This window comes from Chenopodium album, chromosome 23 (genome assembly GCF_948465745.1).
Source record: "Chenopodium album chromosome 23, dcCheAlbu1.1, whole genome shotgun sequence".
Classification (NCBI taxonomy): domain Eukaryota; kingdom Viridiplantae; phylum Streptophyta; class Magnoliopsida; order Caryophyllales; family Amaranthaceae; genus Chenopodium; species Chenopodium album.
The window spans coordinates 27,759,383-27,778,096 of NC_137856.1; the positions used below are offsets into that span (position 1 = coordinate 27,759,383).

At 31.6% G+C, this 18,714-nt stretch overlaps 2 protein-coding genes across 2 annotated transcripts; both read right to left on the reverse strand.

Annotated features, from left to right (window-relative positions):
* Window positions 1-111: 111 nt before the first annotated feature.
* On the reverse strand, window positions 112-4,800 carry LOC145608326 (polygalacturonase At1g48100-like). Its single transcript, XM_081663944.1, has 6 exons — window positions 4,294-4,800; window positions 3,178-3,345; window positions 3,033-3,077; window positions 2,235-2,442; window positions 1,549-1,630; window positions 112-883 (listed from the first exon to the last, which is right to left on the reverse strand). The coding sequence occupies exons 1-6, from the start codon at window positions 4,717-4,719 to the stop codon at window positions 382-384; spliced, it is 1,431 nt and encodes a 476-aa protein (XP_081520070.1). The 5' UTR covers window positions 4,720-4,800; the 3' UTR covers window positions 112-381.
* An 11,007-nt stretch (window positions 4,801-15,807) lies between these two features.
* Window positions 15,808-18,295, reverse strand: LOC145606601 (uncharacterized). The gene is made up of 5 exons (XM_081662394.1): window positions 18,213-18,295; window positions 16,660-17,041; window positions 16,261-16,457; window positions 15,998-16,139; window positions 15,808-15,885 (listed from the first exon to the last, which is right to left on the reverse strand). Exons 1-5 carry the CDS (start codon window positions 18,293-18,295, stop codon window positions 15,808-15,810), a joined length of 882 nt encoding a protein of 293 aa, XP_081518520.1.
* Between the last annotated feature and the right edge of the window lie 419 nt (window positions 18,296-18,714).

Consider the following 18,714-nt stretch of genomic DNA (forward strand, 5'->3'; position numbering starts at 1 on the left):
CATCTATCTTCTTGTTCAAAGCCATTTGCATTTAGTTCATCATTGAAATGTTATTCCATAGTTCTCTATTGTTCAAAAAACTTAACCACAGACCTATAGTTTTCTCAAGGGTGAGATCAAATAAAAGTGCTTCAATCTATATAAACATATCAAATCAATCCATACAATAGACATAATCATGTCCCATAATTTCATCACACAACAAGGGAGAAAAATCCCAAATGGGATGAACTATTACTACATTGTATCCTAACAAATGAAAATCATCAAAGCCCCTCCAAAAAATAAATGCAAGGACTCTATGTTGTATACATATATAGATCATTCACCTATCTAAAAAAAATGTAGCTTCAAATAAAAATCATAAGCAAACACTAGAAATCAACACCCATCAACATGTTCTCCAAGAGAAAGCGGCATACCATCTTGTAAACACTCAATAGGAGGTATAGTTAAAGTCTCTTGAATCCCATAAGCATTCCAACAAAAGGGGTCATCCACAAGCTCCCCTTGAGCAGGCAAAAGCTCGACTTCTGACATGGTTATATTGGTGCAGGGCACTGCATCACTGCAGGCAAAGTGAATAGGTGCACTACGAACGTTGTTATATGTGCCCTTAATGTTCTTGTAAGTCACTCCTGAGAGGTAAACAGCCGAGGTTTCGTTCCTGCAGGCCTTTGTAAGACAGTAGTATTGGTCTATTATGATGCTGTTGGTTGTGTTTTCCATCTGAATATCCTGAAATGATATGTCTGAAACTGTGCCTGATCCTCCTTGCCATGTCTTGATTCTTACTCCATTGTCTGAGTTCTTGATCAAGGCGCCTTTAACCGTTATGTTTGATACACACGAGCGCGTATTGTGTACTCCAAGACTTCCAATGCTAACAATTAGACAAGACAAAGAGTGTTGGTTAGCTCAATATCTTTGGGAAAGGAAGAATTGAACAAAAATTCTTAGGCTTCGTTCTTTTTTGAAAAATAAGGGCTAATGTCTATTCAAAAAAAAAAAAAAAAAAGAAAAAAAGAAAAAATAAGGGCTATATGTATATATTAAGTGTAGATATGCGCTACTCAAATTCAATTAATACACTATATATAAAAGGTAAATAAATTCAAATAAGTTCGGGTATAAGTTTTCTGCTAATGTGATGCACTTTTTGTATAATCAATTTGGTGAAACAAATTTTATTTTTTAATCTTATGAGCTTCAAAATTGATCGCGAAGCTATTATTTTAAACTTAAAATAAATTTAATATTAATACTACATCTTAAATATTCTATGGAAAATATTATATAATTTCAGGCTGATTTTTCAATTGAATTCGGCTGTTTCACTGAACACCATGAATATTGTATACAATTGAACTTAGTAAAATCCAATTACACTAATTCCAACCAAACATAAAAAGCCAAACAAAAACACACCAAAAAAGTCCTTTTCTAGGAAGTTCTTTAGCATGAAGAAAAAGACAATTAAATTCATGTGTTAACATTAATATTGTATAATTGAAAGTAAGAGAGTTCACGTTAAATAACACTATTCACCTGATCCCGTGACTATGGTCGCACACCACCCCTTGTATATCCACATCTGAACAACCTGGTCCTATTGATATACAATCATCTCCTGTCATCATTAACATAATTAATCACATTAATTTTGGCATCAATCACTAATTAAAAGGAATATATTTACTAATAACAAGTTAATCATAAGACTAATTTTTCCGTGTGCCACTTGGAACTAGGGGTGTAATACAGGTGAGTGGAATAGATCCTTAGCTCGATAATCTTTTTATAATTTTATAGGAAAAGGTTAATTTTCTTTGTTTGGTCCCGTTAAAAATAATTCTAATTCGATCCCGATTGGAAGACAAATAAAATTATGTGTGCCACTTGGAAGCAGGGGTGGAAAAGAAGGGTGCGGGTTGAAAGTTGGAACCTTACTCTACTTATAATTTTATAAGCAAAAGTTAAAATTTGTTTGTTTGGTCTCTTAAAACAAAAATTTATTATCGACTATGGTTGAAAGACAAATGTTGAACTTATTTTTTCTAATAAAAGTACAAATCATCACAATATATACATATATACATATATATATATATATATTCAAGAAAAAAGTTGCATTTGATCTTTGGTTAGTTTGACCTTGATCTAGGAATAATTATTTGACTAATAGTATTAGCACTAATACAAAATTAAAAGACCAAGTAAATAATTTAACTTACCATTAGCAATCATGGAGTTGTAAATGCCAACATTTCTAGTGTCCTGAACATGGATGCCATCAGTATTGGGACTGCTTTGAGGAGAATTAATTTGGATCTTGTCTATTAACACTCCATCACATCCATCAAATTTTACATGAAATTGTGGACTGTTTTGAATTCTTAGGCCACTCACTCTTGTATTGTTGCTCAAAAAGAACCTAATCATCTGCATAAAAATTAAAATTTGTAAGTACAAAATAAAAAAAATTAAAGCTCATAATAACGTATGTAATTGTATTTGTGATATGATCATACATATCACGATTATAAATCGAAACTCCTCTCAAAGGAGCAAAGGAGTCAATCCCTTTGAATTTTTTCAAGAACATGTTGGTGAATAATAATCCACGGGATTAAATATTAACTAACTTAATAATCCACGAGATTAAATTATATATATATATTCTGAATTATTTGAAGCAAATATCAACTAAGTTAATAATCCACGTGATTAAATCCCATTTACATCACCTGCTTTGCTACTGTATGCCCAAATCAATTGACTATTGGCTACTTAATCCTTTCCTATGTACATTCCTTGCTCAAAGTATATTCCATTCACATGTGTAAAAACAAAATGCTCAATTTAAGGATCAAAATTTCATGAATAGCAAGATAACCTCATACAAAAAAGTGAATTCCCCCAATAAAATTCCAAAATTAAATGAAGAATCTTACAATTATAATTTTTAATTTTTTCCCTTGTAAAATTATGTTAATAAATTAAAAATGTAAAAGTAAGAAATGGTAACTTACAGCAGGACTATCACATGGTCCAGGCAATGTTGATCCATGTGGACCCTGAAACATAGAAACAACACAAAATTGTTAAACCCAATTAAGATTGCATTAGTAATAAAAAAATTAATAATTCAAATTAGGTTAATTAAGAAATAATTACCTTGTGAGGTTTACAAGGTAGGTCCCACCATTTTTGACCATTACCTTCAATGGTTCCAGTGCCATTTAAGGTGAAGTCATTTAATCTGTAAAACACTAACCATTGCCTTTTGCTGTCTGATTCCGGCCAGCAATCTGGTCCTTCTGGTGGCATTAATATACCATCAATCTGTACCATACAACACACGTTTGATCTCTTTATTACACCAAGCTCAAATTTCGAGTATTTATTACGGGGTATTCAATTGGACTAAAAAAAAAAACAATATTTCACGTCCTTAAATTAAATGGTAAATTAAATGGTGATACGTAAAAATATCAAGAGGAATGAAAATTGCTGCTTGTGTAGCTGTGTATCACTTCCAACTCTCCCCACATACTTATTTTCGTAATTTAATAAATGCTTTAATTTCTTTTGGCAACATAGTAATTAATATTACAAAAATGTAGCCAAATTTTAGTATTAATAGAATTTAAACTGGTGCAAACTCTAGGATGAGCCGACTAATTAAATTTAGTGTCTATTTTCTAGCTCTACCAAAATTTAAATGTGTGAGCACATTATAAAGTAGAAAAATTGTGTTATATTGCTTATGGTAAAGTTTTGGGTGAGACGGACTCACGTGAGTCCACTATCATGTTTTTGGTGTTGCGGGCCTCGAGATCGGGTTTAGTTAGCCCGCGCCTTTTTATTGGACTTTTGTTATTGAGCCCGGTCTCATGTGAGTCCGGTCTCACACAAAACTTTTTAATTACTTATATACACATTTCTTAAGCTTAATAAGTTCAAAGTTCAAACTATGAACTAAAAATGTATTACTAAAATGTGTAAGTTTTAATTTAATCTTTCCTTTATCAATCTCAATTAATTGTTAATGTAATTACTATTTCTTAATCTAACTATAGCTCCACACACATCCTCTACCTTAATTTTTCACCCCCCCCCCCCCCCTTTTTTTTTTAATTGTTAAATTAAATAAAGTAAAACTTAAATAAAACCAACTTAGGAGTTTATTAATTCACTTATTAATAATTAAAAGTCAAAAAATAATTTTTTGGAAGGTAATTAATTTTTTTAGTGACAACACTATGATAAGCTTCAAAACATAGGGTTTACCTGCAACACAAGGCCGGGCTTACACGGGCCGCTAAAAATAGAAGAAGTGATCATGAACTTCCCTCTAGTAGGAACAAGAACAACACTCGATTCGACGGCACACGCCGCCTTCCAAGCAGCCTGAAATGCATTAGTGTCATCACTAGACCCATCTCCGACTGCCCCGAACGAGGTCACGTCGAATATGCACGGCCCTTCCGAGTCCGCCGGGCTCGGGTACGGAGTCGAAGGAGCAACAGGAGAAGGTGAACTCTGATCATCACCCCTTGGAACAGGGGCATAACTAGGAGAAGATGGTGCTAAAGATTTCCCACCTTTTTTCTTATGATAATGAGCTCTTCCTTCTACTAATAACACATTTGTAAAATGGTGGGTTAAAATTATGGATATTAATATGACAAATGTATAATAAGAACAATGCTCCATTTTAAAATAAGGAGTGAAAAAAAATGTAATGTTTTGGTTAGTTTTGTTATAATGTGTTTGTGAAAATGAAGTGAACTTGAATGAGTATATATAGGGGAAAAAAGGTGTTATAGATAAGTAAGTGAAAAAGAATTTGAAAACAAAAAATTGGTATATTTTATTTGGTTGTTGAGTAGTTTTATGGTAAAGTTTTGGGTGAGACGGACTCACGTGAGTCCACTATCATGTTTTTGGTGTTGCGGGCCTCGCGATCGGGTTTAGTTAGCCCGTGCCTTTTTATTGGACTTTTGTAATTGAGCCCGGTCTCACGTGAGTCCGGTCTCACACAAAACCTTTTGTAGTTTTATAAACAATGAGAAGTAATTTATGGAAAATATGTAAAAAGAGTTTAATGTAAAGTGTCAAAAGAAATGAAGTATGGGACCATTTTCATGAAGTTGAGGCTGTGAAGTATACTTGGAGTTTCAATGCCGAGTTGGAACACCAAAGAGTTGTGCTTGCACTCGAAAAGCGACACGTGTCGGGTTTTGGTTGATCCAAGATCTCTATGAAGAGACTATGTTTTGTATTTACAGGGAAATAATGGTGTACACTTATTCATCTCACAAATTCACAATTGAAGCTTGCTGTTCAAATAAATGGGTTAGGTTTGGATTTGATTTATTTTTTACTTGTTACTTCAAAATTTGTTTATAACACAATGTATTACGATAAATGAAATTGTGAAATTAGGTTAAATTTTAGTAGTTATACTAATTTTAATTCATATTTATCAAATTGGAATTTCTCTTGATATCTTTGGTCATATCATATATACATGGTTTGTTTAAGTTAATGTATGTGCAAGTAGCTCCACCATTAAATCATATAGATGGTACAACGACGTGAATTGAATAAGACTTATTCTTGAGTTTTAACGCGAAAATAAAACAGTTACTTCGCATTATCAAGTGCGGGCCTGTTCTCATTGACTGTACTCAACTGAACTGAACTGAACTGAACTGAACTCAGCTGAACTGAACTGAACTGAACTGAAATGAATATTTTATAAGGGAAGGAAATTAGGAGCTGAACTGAACTGAACTGAATTTCAACGTAAGAGAACAGGCCCTGCATATATATTTTGTAAATCCTAACTCTTATCTTGTATATATTGATGGAGAAAGTTAATGTATTATTGAATAGTGGGTCTCTCACATATACGTATACGTATATGATTTATGTCTTTTACCATTATCTTTGTCCTCTTTCAATAAAATCTTAAAGAATTTTTATTTTAGATATTTGATTTAGCCAATCATGTCTAAAAAAATCTTGGAGTTATGTACCAACTGTTAGAGTTCAATAAAATTCTGTCTCAATCTGCTAGCACTTTCACAAGAGTTATACTTGATAATTTCCTCTTTTAGTATAGGATTTTTTTTTTTAATAAAAAAAGGAATAATGAAATTCCTTCAATCAATAGAAAAGAATAATTATAATTGTTTGTATTTGAATAATAATGTAGAAATTATCATACCAATACAATCCAAACTTATTGTTTAAAGATTAATTGGTGAAAGCTCTAATATCTAAATCAAACACCTCATATTCGGTATGCTTCTTTGGTCCAAGTACTAGTATAAAATAATGGCTACGTAGATATATTTAGAGGCAAAACTATTGTGTGACTAGGCAATGCTCCGGTTTGTTACTTTGATTGTTGATGTCTTATTGTATTTTCGGAGTTTCAAAATATGAAATCCTTGTTAAAATTAGCAAATAATAAGAGAGCTAATGATGAACAAAGTAAACACACAAAATAGACACACCTCAATACAAATTGTAGCAACATAACCTAAGATAATGTAAATGTCGATCACATTTGCTTCGAGTTTGGTTCAAGTTTAATTTGCTCAAGTTTAGACATATTTATTAGGCTAGGTCAATTTTCAATTAGTATAAATTGTATAACATGTATCGTTGATCAACGTATCACATAAGCTATAAGCTCAAATTGTTTCAAATCCGAACAATTTAATTCACAACAATATCAATTATCTAATATCAAATACAACGAGCTTCAATCAACAAATCATTTCAAATCGAGTACTTCACAAGCTAGTAATAATACAATTCCATTTGCTACATAATATGAAGAAATACAAATTGGGCTCCATAATACAGTACCTAATATGGTATTATACATGACGTGCCTACTGTCTAGTTTGTACTAAATAAGAGGAAGAACTTCATATAGAATTATTTATTAAATGAGTCGGCCTCTATTTTTAGTGGCATATTTTGGCATCATGTAGTTGTTTTTATTAACTGAAATTTCTACCAAACTTTGGTTACATTTTTTATTTTTATGTTTATCGCTTTCGTTCTATGTTTTTTGTGAAGTGTAAAAACAAGGTAGTAGTATTGTTTTTGTTGTATATTTTGTGGCTCACAAACTATCTAAAATGTCCCACATCCTACTTTTAATCCCTGTTATTTTTCAATTAGTATTATATACACCTGGAGTACAATAGATCATGGTACTCCTTACAAATATGTTTGAGTTATTTTGCATACCACTTTGTGTTATTTTGCTTAAATGTTGTGTTATTTTGTTACAACAATATGTTATTTACTTATTTACTTCAACCTCTATTCATGCTATTTTTAATTTACAAAATAACAAATACTTATTTAAAAATAACATGTGTATAAATTGAAATAATAATAAGTTTTACATCAAAATAACATTAGCAGCTTTGAGTTTAAAGAGAATCGAACACTTCAGGAGGTACTAAATTTCTTGATATGAATACATTTGAACCCTTAAATGGCTTCAAATCAATTAATTTCTAAGAAACCTAGAAAATTGGAATAAGAAAAGAGGAGATAGAAAGTGTCTTTGATTTAGAATTGGAGTAGTGAGAGGAAGAGAGAGAGTGAGAGGTTGATTTCTGGGAAACCAGAAAATTGGATGAAGAAGGGAAGAGAAAGTGTGTGATTTTGAGTAGGAGTAGCTGAGAGAGGAAGAGAGAGTATGGGAGGAAGATGACTGAGAAAAAAGGCAAAATAACATACATTTATTTAAAAATAACATATATCTAAATTGAAATAATAAGAAGTTAATATCAAAATAACATGAATTTATAAAATGTGGAGTACCATGTGCACGGTACTCCAGGAGTAAGATAGAAATTGCGGTTATTTTTTAAGTCCCCCCTTGTTTGTCGAAGCTTTGGAACTAGTTCATTGTACAATATGATGCAATTTCCATTATTTCCTAGCCTTTTTTTCTGTCCTTTTAAGGTTCCTAGATAGCTCAACACGTCGGTAACTCTATTGTGTACTGCCAGTGCGAGCTTACATACCTCTCCGCTCTCCCCATACTTCACCAAGTTTGGATGATAATGGGTCGACTCGAGTACTCGAATTATTATCGTTATTGGATATGGTATATAAAAACCAATAATGAAACGAACGAGTCATTATTTCATATACTTAAATTGGTTTTTTTTTTTTTTTTTTTTTTTTTTTTTTTTTTTTTTTTTTTTTTTTTTTGTGTACAACGATAAGGGGATTCGAACACCCGACCTCTTATAAGAAAGATGATTATTTAACCATTTAAGCTATTTATCAACTATGTTATAAACATGAAAAATAAAAGTATATAATTGATAATCACAAGGTCTAATTTTAAAAAAAAAAAGACATTATAAATATTAGATACATATGATCGCAAGGAATAATTAAAGTAGCAACCCGGTGCAATGTCCGGACTACACACTAGTTTCCTTTTAAAAGTAGGGAACGTTGGCTATGTTGCATGCACATTTCTTTTCTCCCATCCCTCTCTTTCCTTCAATTCACTTTCGTTTTTCTAGCTAGTTACTCTATACTTTTACTTGTAAGAAAAAAATAAATTATTTACAATTATATTTGCCTTAAAAATTGATTTTGTAGAGTATTAATTATTTAGATAATGATCACGGTCAATGAACGGAGCCTAAATTAAACTCATTTGAAGGTTATTAAAGCCTTAAAGATAAGAATTTTCTTACCCTAGCTTCCATTTCACCTCAAGAGTCTTGTTGTAAAATAAGTGAAGTTAAAATATTTAAAAAAGTTGAGACTTGACATTTCCTTATGTACTAAAAAGAATACTTTGTATATTTAATTATTTATAAGTAGACCAATTTAATTCAGGTGGAATAGAGGACAGAGTGCCCATAGTTTCTTTAATTGAAATTAGTTGTTAGTGGTTTTTCTATTCGTTTAAGCGACAATTTCACATTTGTTTAGTTTGGTACAACAATGATAATATTCCCTCGTTCTCCTATTAATTACTTCGTACTTGGTCTTTAATTTCAAAAGATTGGGGTTCAAATTTATTTGGCCTTTGTACAATTGTACGTCGCTTCATACAGAGCATTACGGTGTATTTTAATATTTTTTTATATATATAAATTTATAAGATAATTTAATAAAATTATACTTCGTACATCTTAATAAGATATATAAAACTTATTTTTAGCATTAAATTCAAGTGAAAAGAGTAAATCATTACGTCGTATAATATTTAACTAGAGCCCACAATATTGTCATATACACTATATCACCAAAGGTTGTACGTTATCCATGGCACCTAATGGTATTTTTTTGCTCATTATGAATTTATGATAATTAATGCTCATTTAGGGTGTAACCTATTCACCTGATTTTCACTTATATGAACTATCTGAACTTAACTTAACTTAAGCAAGATGTACTCAAATTCACCAGATTCCAATTTGAGTGCATCTTGCACCCCATACAATGTATTTTTAGGAATTTCCACTATCTCACTAATTAAACTTGCTATTCAGGCATGATTTATAAAATCATGCATACCATAACAAAATTAAGAATATGGAATCATCAATCAATCAATCAATCAATCTATCAATCAATCAATCACTATATACTAAAAGACACACCAGTTTTGACACGTGTCATCTTCTGGTGTGTTTTTAGATTTTTTGATTTTTTTTTGGTAAAATATCTGTAATATAATCCTAACTTTTTAGGCACTAAAAATAAGTTAACTTTAATGATACTTTCTCTGTTTCATAATGTTAGTCTCATATGGAATCAATCACATAAAATAAGAAAAGAAGAATATTTGAAATCTAACATTAAAGTGCAAAATAATTCATAATTAGTTTACCTTATTTAATTTTTTTGATTTTGTTTTAGGAAAGCATAAGTCATAATTGCATAATTCAAGGTAGAGATATCCTTACTTAATTAAATTAGAGTCATGTCATCAATTCACAACCAATTAATTCCAAAAATTACATCCAATATGGGTAGATTTATTTAAAACGCCCAAAATAGTATATGGGACTAACATTATGAATCGGAGGGAGTACCATTTTAATTTGTAAAGGAACATTAATATTTTCATGTAATATCTTACTTATAATAAAATCCTTATATTTTAGGGTTCGTTTGGCATAACTGTGGTTTTTTGTTTTTTAAAAGTATATTATATATGTCACATAATGAATGAAAAATTATTTTGACTGATTAAAATCATGATAATTTTGAAAACTGACAACAGAAAAGTGGAAACACCTTTTTCTTGTTTCCTGTTTTTGGTTTTTAGTTTTAATAGAAAACTAAAAACCAAAAATGATGCCAAACAAGCCCTTACCTAATGATTTTTTGTTAGCTAAAAAACACTAGGTACAATTACCACTTTACATAAAAATATTATTTTTTAAAAAAATCTTTTTTGTTATGACTTATGACGCAAGCTTAAGTATCATATTAAAACATAATTACATAACATTAGCAATTTTATTTTCTGATTAAGCAAGTGTTACTTCAATTGTAATTTTGACTTGCCAATTTTTGCTTCCAACACACACACACACACACACACACACACACATATATATATATATATGTATGTATGTATGTATGTATATATATATATATGTATGTATATATGTATGTATATATGTATATATATATGTATATATGTATATATATATATATATATATATGTATATATATATATATACATATATATATATACATATATATCACTTTGTGATTTAATCCAATCTTCTATTACTTGTGTAGGTAATACTCCCTCTTTTTTGAAGATTGTACTGTATAATTACAAAATCGTCCTTTATATTGGTGTGTGCATGGGCGCATGGCTATAGCATGCTTGCAAAATTAAACTTATCTAATTCTGTTAGAGATATAAGATATTGGAAAATATATATGTGTATGTTTTCTGCAAATATATCTTTAAGAGAATAATATATTTTAGGTTTATATGTTAAGGTAATATATAGTGAATATATCGTTAGGATATATGGTATGTCTTTTAGGAAGATTGTTTCCTAACTTATAAGCGTAGATTTTGTATAAATACTTTATCTATTGAGGTATATTTTTCGATAATTTATATCTCTAACAAATTCTTATTAATAAAAAATAACCCTAATTCTGATTAATATATTTTTAAATCGCCAAATGCATGATGTGTGTATATAGATTTTTTAAGATTGCATGATACACAATTACATTTGTATTGATTTGAGAATAAGAGTAGGATACAATTGCTTTATTTCAATTATCTAAATTATGATACAAATTTCTTTGGTGCACATTAAATTATGAGAATTGATAAACATTTCAATTCATTGTAATTAATTTCCTGACACATAAAGTTGTGATCAATTAGATTTGACATACATCATTCTATGATCTTCTTCAACATATAAAATGTCATGTGATTTCAATAATGGATTGTTTTTTAGTGTGATAAAAGTGATAAAGAAAAAACTTGATAAGCATTGTTTGGACAATTTGATGATGGAAAGAAAGAAAGAATAAAAGAGGACAGAAAGATAAATCTATAATCTATTTGTTGTGGTTCATGTCAAATAACAATTAGTCTAACCTAAAAAATAAAAAATAAAAACACAAAATCTCGTGACTCTTTTTTGTTGGATTGCTTCTTGTGGCTGGAAGATAGAATATTATAGGCGTAGAATGAAGAGATGAGACAACAGAATTAAACGATTCACGGGCCAATTTGATACTCTCCACGTCCACTACCAACCATGTAAAGAAAATATAATTTCATAAACAAATAATATCAAAAAGACTTGAAAATAAATTTGATGATCTATCTATAATCTATTATTGAATATTTACAAGAACATTTGCTCTTTGACCAGTAATTCTGTATAATAGAATCAAATTTTAAATTCAATTTGAGAATACTATTATTTGATTGTAGTAAGGGTCTGTTCACATTACTGAACTGAACTGAGTTGAAATGAATATTTTATGAGAGGGGAAATTTAGAGCTAAGTTGAACTAAACTGAACTAATTGAAGCTGAACTGAACTGATTGGATTTGAACTTAACTGAACTGAAATTAAGTAAATGTGAACAGGCCCTAATTTGAAAATGATTTTCTCAATTTATATTGCTGTATTCACGCATATGTAATTGTTACAGCAATTGTTACACTTATGTAGGAATAAGAAAGAGTCATTTAATTAGTAGAAATTGAACTTAACCCAATTAGGGCTTGTTCACATTTACTGAGCTGAACTGATTGGAGCTAAATTGAACTAAACTGAAATAAACTAAAATCAGCTGAAATGAATATTTTATGAGAGAAGGAAATTAGGAGCTGAACTGAACTATTTGCTGAACTACACTGAACTGAACTGAGCTGAAATGAATATTTTATGAGAAAAAGAAATTAGGAGCTGAACTGAAATGAACTGAACTGAACTGAACTGATTAGAGCTGAATTGAACTGAAATTAAGCTAAAGTGAATAGGCCATTAATGATTAAAGCAAAAGCTAACGAGCGCCCCTGGATAAACTAGCTAAAAGTAGAAAGATTAAATTAAAATTAACATTAATTACACCGATCGACTCATAATTTTGCCATATTTTCCCAAATTAGTACCACTTTTAGGCAATATTTTAATTTGTTTATCCAACACTCCTGGATGTTCGTTAGCAAGATGCTAATAATTTATAGTCTTTAAATCTGAACTTACCTAACTCGAAAAACCTACAAATTTCGCATAACCTATATCAATCGGACCTGCACTTGATCCAAATTATTTTATGATGAAAAGTTCATCAAAATCAATGTAATTGTAAAGTTATAACCTATTCTTTTACCAGCCGAAATCATAAATTCATATGAAGCAACTAAAAATATGTGACATGTGCCCTGGAAAAGCTGTATTGGTATCTACCAACTACCAATAAGGCAGTAATATACGTGACCTATCAAATTATTTTATGATGAAAAGTTCATCAAAATCAATGTAATTGTAAAGTTATAAGTTTGTATGTTGCATACGTCTCTACTTGTGTTCATAGATCTACTTTTGGAAGATTGTAAATTATAAATTATCAAATTTGTCTTTAAAATCTGTTTATTTGTATAGATCCTCTTTCAATTACAACAAAACAAATTATCCTTCTTCACCACACTGTCAACTAGCTACTGAAAAATGAACAATGTTGTACTAAATAATACTTCGTTGGTTTTAAAGCCCTAGACTTGAATTAATACCATAATGAATAAGTTTATACTTACATATTTTAATATTTATACACACTAATGTGGAACAAATTCGATCTTTGCGTACCACTTTTAAAACTTTAACCAACTAATCTAGTTGACATCCACAATCCACATGCTTATAAACAAATTAAAGTGATGGTTTACATTGTTGTGTTTGTTATCATGTTGAATTGGATTCATTGTTTAATAAGCAGAAGAGATGTTGTCACCGAGAAGTTTATTAAATTGGACATATCATAAGACCGGACTCATATTATTATTATACTTGTAAGAAGGCCCATTCTAGGAGAGGTGATTTCCTCTTATAATAATAAGTTTGGTGAGATTCGATCCTTGGCATCGCGCCTAGAAATTATAGAGCTGAATAATTTCTCTAGCCTCTTATCTCAAGACCGAGCTCATATTAAATGCATGGTGCACATAAATAATAAAATTACGAATCATTTCTAAAGCATATTTGCACAAAAATATAGCTAGTATCTTTACATTCTTAGAGCAATGAAAACCTAAGTTATTCCTCTTAAAGATAGCATAATTCGAAGCAAGCAGCACGACAGTTGTTAGTGTAGCCTATGTAATCAGCACCTGAGTAGACATAATTTACAGGAATCCTTGGAAGAACAAAATCGAATAGAGTCCGTGATCCAAAAAGTATCTTGCAAGTAATACTAGGCCAAGTCATAGTCATGTATTGTAAGGCTCGTACCATAAACTTGTATTCGATTACAAGGATATTAAAATAGTTTGTCATCAGTTAAATAGATTGTTGTACAAGACAGAAGAGAAGTACATAAATGCCTCAAAGGTATACATACTTGTATGTATTAAGATGGACAGAACATATAATTATATAAACATGTTTTTTTATAGCAGCATCAATGGATTTCATAATTAGAGAGAGTTAAAAGGAATTCTGTAGCGCGTAATCTATATGAAAGGCCAAATTATCTTAGCTTACATTGATAAAAACCAGCATTAGGTGAAAGAACTACAAAATTTTATGGACATTGAAACTAAAGAATGTTTTCTTATGCTGATGATCCAGTCTAAGGAGGGTCGAATCTCAGAATGGCTAAGTAAACCTTTCAAGTGCACATTCGAGCATCTGAAAAAAGATATATTCTACTTTGTATACATCTTCAGTAACAAAATCATTTGAAGATAAGATAGAGAATTCATGAAGGGTAATCCTAAACGTTGGTGAGCCAGGCAGACAAAATCTCCTAGTGACGCGACAACTTTTCTTCCTTCTTTCATCACTGCTTCACAGATAGTCTCTCTGTTGAGAAGAGAAAAAGTGTATTAGCAATGGTAAAGAGGTACACTTAGGTATGAAAGGAGCTTGTTACGTAGTATACTAAATGATGATGATGATCTGTATAGCCGAAATATACAGAGTAAAGCAGTTAACAGATGGCAGCAATGGAAATATATGGATGTATATGACCGGTAACTACCAAAAGACATACCTAAGTCAAGATTTCCTATGTTGCCAAAGGATCTTACTCATGTATCCGTGATACAAAGTCTGATGATCATCCAAATAAATGAAACAGTTCATCTGTTCATCATTCTTATTTTGCCCTTGCAGACAAACTATCCACACAAAAGCCTTGAACATTTTTCAGGATATTCATTTTTTAAATTATACAGGACTGTAATGTGGAAAGACGATATATGATGCAACAACTTGATCAGATACTTTCTTTTTAATCCAAACAGCAGTTAGAAAAATGGAACTATTGAAGCTGACTATCAGGAAAGAGTTTCGATTTGTGTCAAAGTGTCCATGACTTCCGCAAAACAAACAAAGTGATATTTTGATTGAGATGAAGAATGCAACAGACACGATCAGGAAGAATGGAGCAATGAAAATCTAATCTTGATAGCATTTCTTGTATATTTTTTTATCTTTTAAGTAACTAATTAGAAGTGTTGTGAGGTCAGGGTTCGGTAACAGCCAAATTTGGATCAAATAATCAAGTTATGGAATTGGTCAAGAGTTCAGCTGTTTCTTTGGAAGTTAAGGCACACGAAGTATATATATTCCTAAGGTTATGATGCAATACAGTTCATGTGCTTACTTTATCTAAGTATGTCTCTGTACTTACCTTATACATGAAGGTGCAAAGACTATTAAAACGCGCCTGATACCTGCTACTACTTACATACTAGTGGAGTAAAGCTAAGTATGACATAATTATAAGCAGGTATTGATTAAACAATTAACGATGCAGCCATGCAGGTTTCCTAAATTAGCAGAAAGTATATATATAACATGCAAGGGCAGTTGTTAGCCCTCACCAAAGATGCATACAGAGCAGGTTCTGTGTTAAAGGATGCAACAGCAACATGAAAATGCACAATGGGAATACCAATCATAACGATGAAGAAACAGACTTACTTATCAGCTCATAAGTAACAATCATTGTGGTTCCATAGAGTGACATATTTAAGAATCGCGGTCCAAAACCTCTGTAAAATCCTCACCATCCATCTTCTTTAAGAAGTGCCTTCGCTGTTTTGATTACTGAAGGTCTTCCATCGCCATAATTGTCCATGACCTAATCACACAACTAATCCGTTACAAAAATACTAAGAAAAAAGAAATTGCAGCAAATTAGCTGAGCTCCATCCTCAAACATGAATTCTTATTTATGCTTCAAAGATGATCACCTGTAGCCGTGTCTTGACAGTGTCAATAGGAGTAGTAATCACTGAGGAAGCAGCACCGGCAACCATTCCTGCACTGGCTTGAACAGTTACCATCTCAACAGAAGATGGTTTCTTCTCTACGTCATCCCTATATCCCAAGCTCCTAAAATGGTCAGAAAGACATTAAGATCAGTAGATGTCTATCATACTCTCGTGTGTAGGATCTAATTTGCAACAGTTGGGGAAGAATACAGTTAGAAACCCCGGTATTAATGCAACTTTACCTCCAAATCATATGTTGGGCTGCACCATATGTGCCCCACCAAAGTGCTGATGCAGGGGATTGAGTTAAAGCTGTCAATCCAAACCCTCTATAGATGCCACGGATCCCTTCTGACCTCATCACTTTACGTATAACATCAAATGGTCCATTGCAAGGCATGGTTCCTGGAAGCCCTTGAACCATTAATCTTTGGCACACCTGAACATACATTTTCAAAAAAGCGAAGTTGAAAGTAATGCATACAAGAGCTAAAATTGTATAGCAATCCTAAGTCCCTATGATACTAAAATAAATTCCTGTAAAACATAAGTCAATCTTTAGTACCCTCCAAAATTAATGCATAATATAGACAACTCAAACAAAAGGTTTTATCAAGAAAGGGTAAAAATATTTTACCTACCACATCCAGTGGAACATAGTATACACAGGAAACTAAGTTCGATAACATGCCTGCAACCCCATTAGCAATGCCAAGACGAGTAGCCTCTGGCATATTGGATCCCTCTAAATACTTGAGTGACATGTCTTTAGACATTTCAAGAGAACTCAAGACCAGAACCCTCCCTGGTATTGATCCAATGGCCGAAGTGCCAAAACCTCTGAATATACCAGGAATGCCTTCAGTCTTCAGAATTTGTGCAAATACTGATACTCCTCGCATATGAGAAAGGCCTGAACCAGCCACTTGCATTCGAGTCTTGACAACTGCAGTAGGATGTAGCAAGCCACACTGAATGGTAAACAGAATAGCACCTATAACATGAAATCTTGTCTTGTCCAACCTGTTTCAGATGCATACATTGTCATGTATTCAGCATTTTCATACACAATTCTAGACCTTAAGTATCAGCTATGCCAGAACACTGAATCTAGTGTATAGATTATAGTGGCATATCCACTATAGTCCTGCTAATGGTGACATAAGAAAGTCACAATTTATATTTGCTATTTTACTGACAATAACAATGTCACAGCTCAAGCTCATTTCAAGGTAATATACTACAAATTTGCATACACCAACAATTACTCAATCCCTTTTTTCATCCCATTTTAATAGGCATTAGAATGAAGAAAGGGTCGGAGAAGATAGTATGTGGTCGGCATCTTGTTTTACTCCCTCGATGCAGAGGTTCGAATTCTACCATCCTCCATACATACAAGAGGGGTTCCCCTTCCTTTAACTTGCCCCTCCCACTCTGCCAGGGGACTAATAATAATGAGACAGCTCACAAGTTACTCGAGCTTGACTCAATCACAACATAGAGTGAAGAGCTTGAATCAAGACACTAAGAAGCTGAGCAACTACTAACTCGTCTAGAAAAGCTCGTGAGACACTACATTTCTTTTATATGAAGTATATGTTAAGTTCAATATTCTATATACTACCTCAATTCTTAATTGTCTACAATAAATGAACATTTTATGTCTCACAAATAATACTCCTTTGTTTCACGTACTAAGAAACAGAGGTTTTGGTATCATGTCGAGCTCACAAGTTTACAAGTCAAGCAGCTCAAGCTCCCATGACTTTCAATCCCAGCCCCAACCTTCTCTTGCAGTCAAAGCAATAGTATGGACAAAAAACAACAAAGCCTTAATTCCAAAATGATTTGGGGCCGGCTAAAATGAATCGTCATAAGCAATAGCATTGAAAAGTATATATTATTTAAAAAAAAAATGCAAGACATCCCAACAATATTTATTAAAAATGTCATAATACTCCATATATTACATGATCTATTATATTAAATGTACAGGGAAAGCATACATTAAAATTACATATTCATAAATTCCTGCTCTTATATCACCTCTATCATATTAAATCATACATGCTAATAATTAACCTATGCTGCTATGCAAACAACAATTACTACTTTAAGTAGTAAAACAAAAAAAAAAAAAAAAAAAAAAAAAAAAAAAAAAAAAAAAAAAAAGGGGTGAAGAAAAGGAAACCTGTCCCAGTGAATATTGGTATCAGCAAGAGCTTCAGCCAACTGAGGTGGTGTACCTGCCTCGGCCGCCTTGAATGCCGCCATAAATAGATTAGCCGGACAACCAATACAAATACTTTTTTTTTTTTTTTGAGGAAAATACAAATACTTATTTGATCACTACTTAATTACTACAAAATGTCACTTGTTATACAGTAAGTGCTTTAATTTTCTGGTGCAAAGTAATCTAACATCAAGTATTGAGGACAAGAAATTTGATGTGAATGTAGAGGTATTTTCAAGTAATAAATTCATCTTGCTTGTTACTACAAATTTCTGGGAGACTTGAGAAGTTTCTATATTATGTGAATAGTGTCTAACAATAAAAGAATATTGAAGCGTTCTCGAGTGAATAAATGATATTATATGCAAAGGAAGGAAAAGGCAATTGTTGTATTATTGGTGCAAATAAAGTAGGGTCAGTTTGAGAAGCTTATGCTAACTAATCTTTGCGCATTTTTTTA

Excerpts from the sequence above, each read along its gene's own strand:
- LOC145608326 (XM_081663944.1), bottom strand. The coding sequence starts at position 4,719 with ATGGAGCATTGTTCTTATTATACATTTGTCATATTAATATCCATAATT. Across the intron at positions 3,078-3,177 it reads TACCTTGTAAACCTCACAAG|GGTCCACATGGATCAACATT; the intron begins GTAATTATTTCT and ends TCTATGTTTCAG. Across the intron at positions 2,443-3,032 it reads GACCATGTGATAGTCCTGCT|ATGATTAGGTTCTTTTTGAG; the intron begins GTAAGTTACCAT and ends ATTTTTATGCAG.
- LOC145606601 (XM_081662394.1), bottom strand. The coding sequence starts at position 18,295 with ATGGCGGCATTCAAGGCGGCCGAGGCAGGTACACCACCTCAGTTGGCT. Across the intron at positions 17,042-18,212 it reads ACCAATATTCACTGGGACAG|GTTGGACAAGACAAGATTTC; the intron begins GTTTCCTTTTCT and ends CATCTGAAACAG. Across the intron at positions 16,458-16,659 it reads ACTATGTTCCACTGGATGTG|GTGTGCCAAAGATTAATGGT; the intron begins GTAGGTAAAATA and ends ATGTATGTTCAG.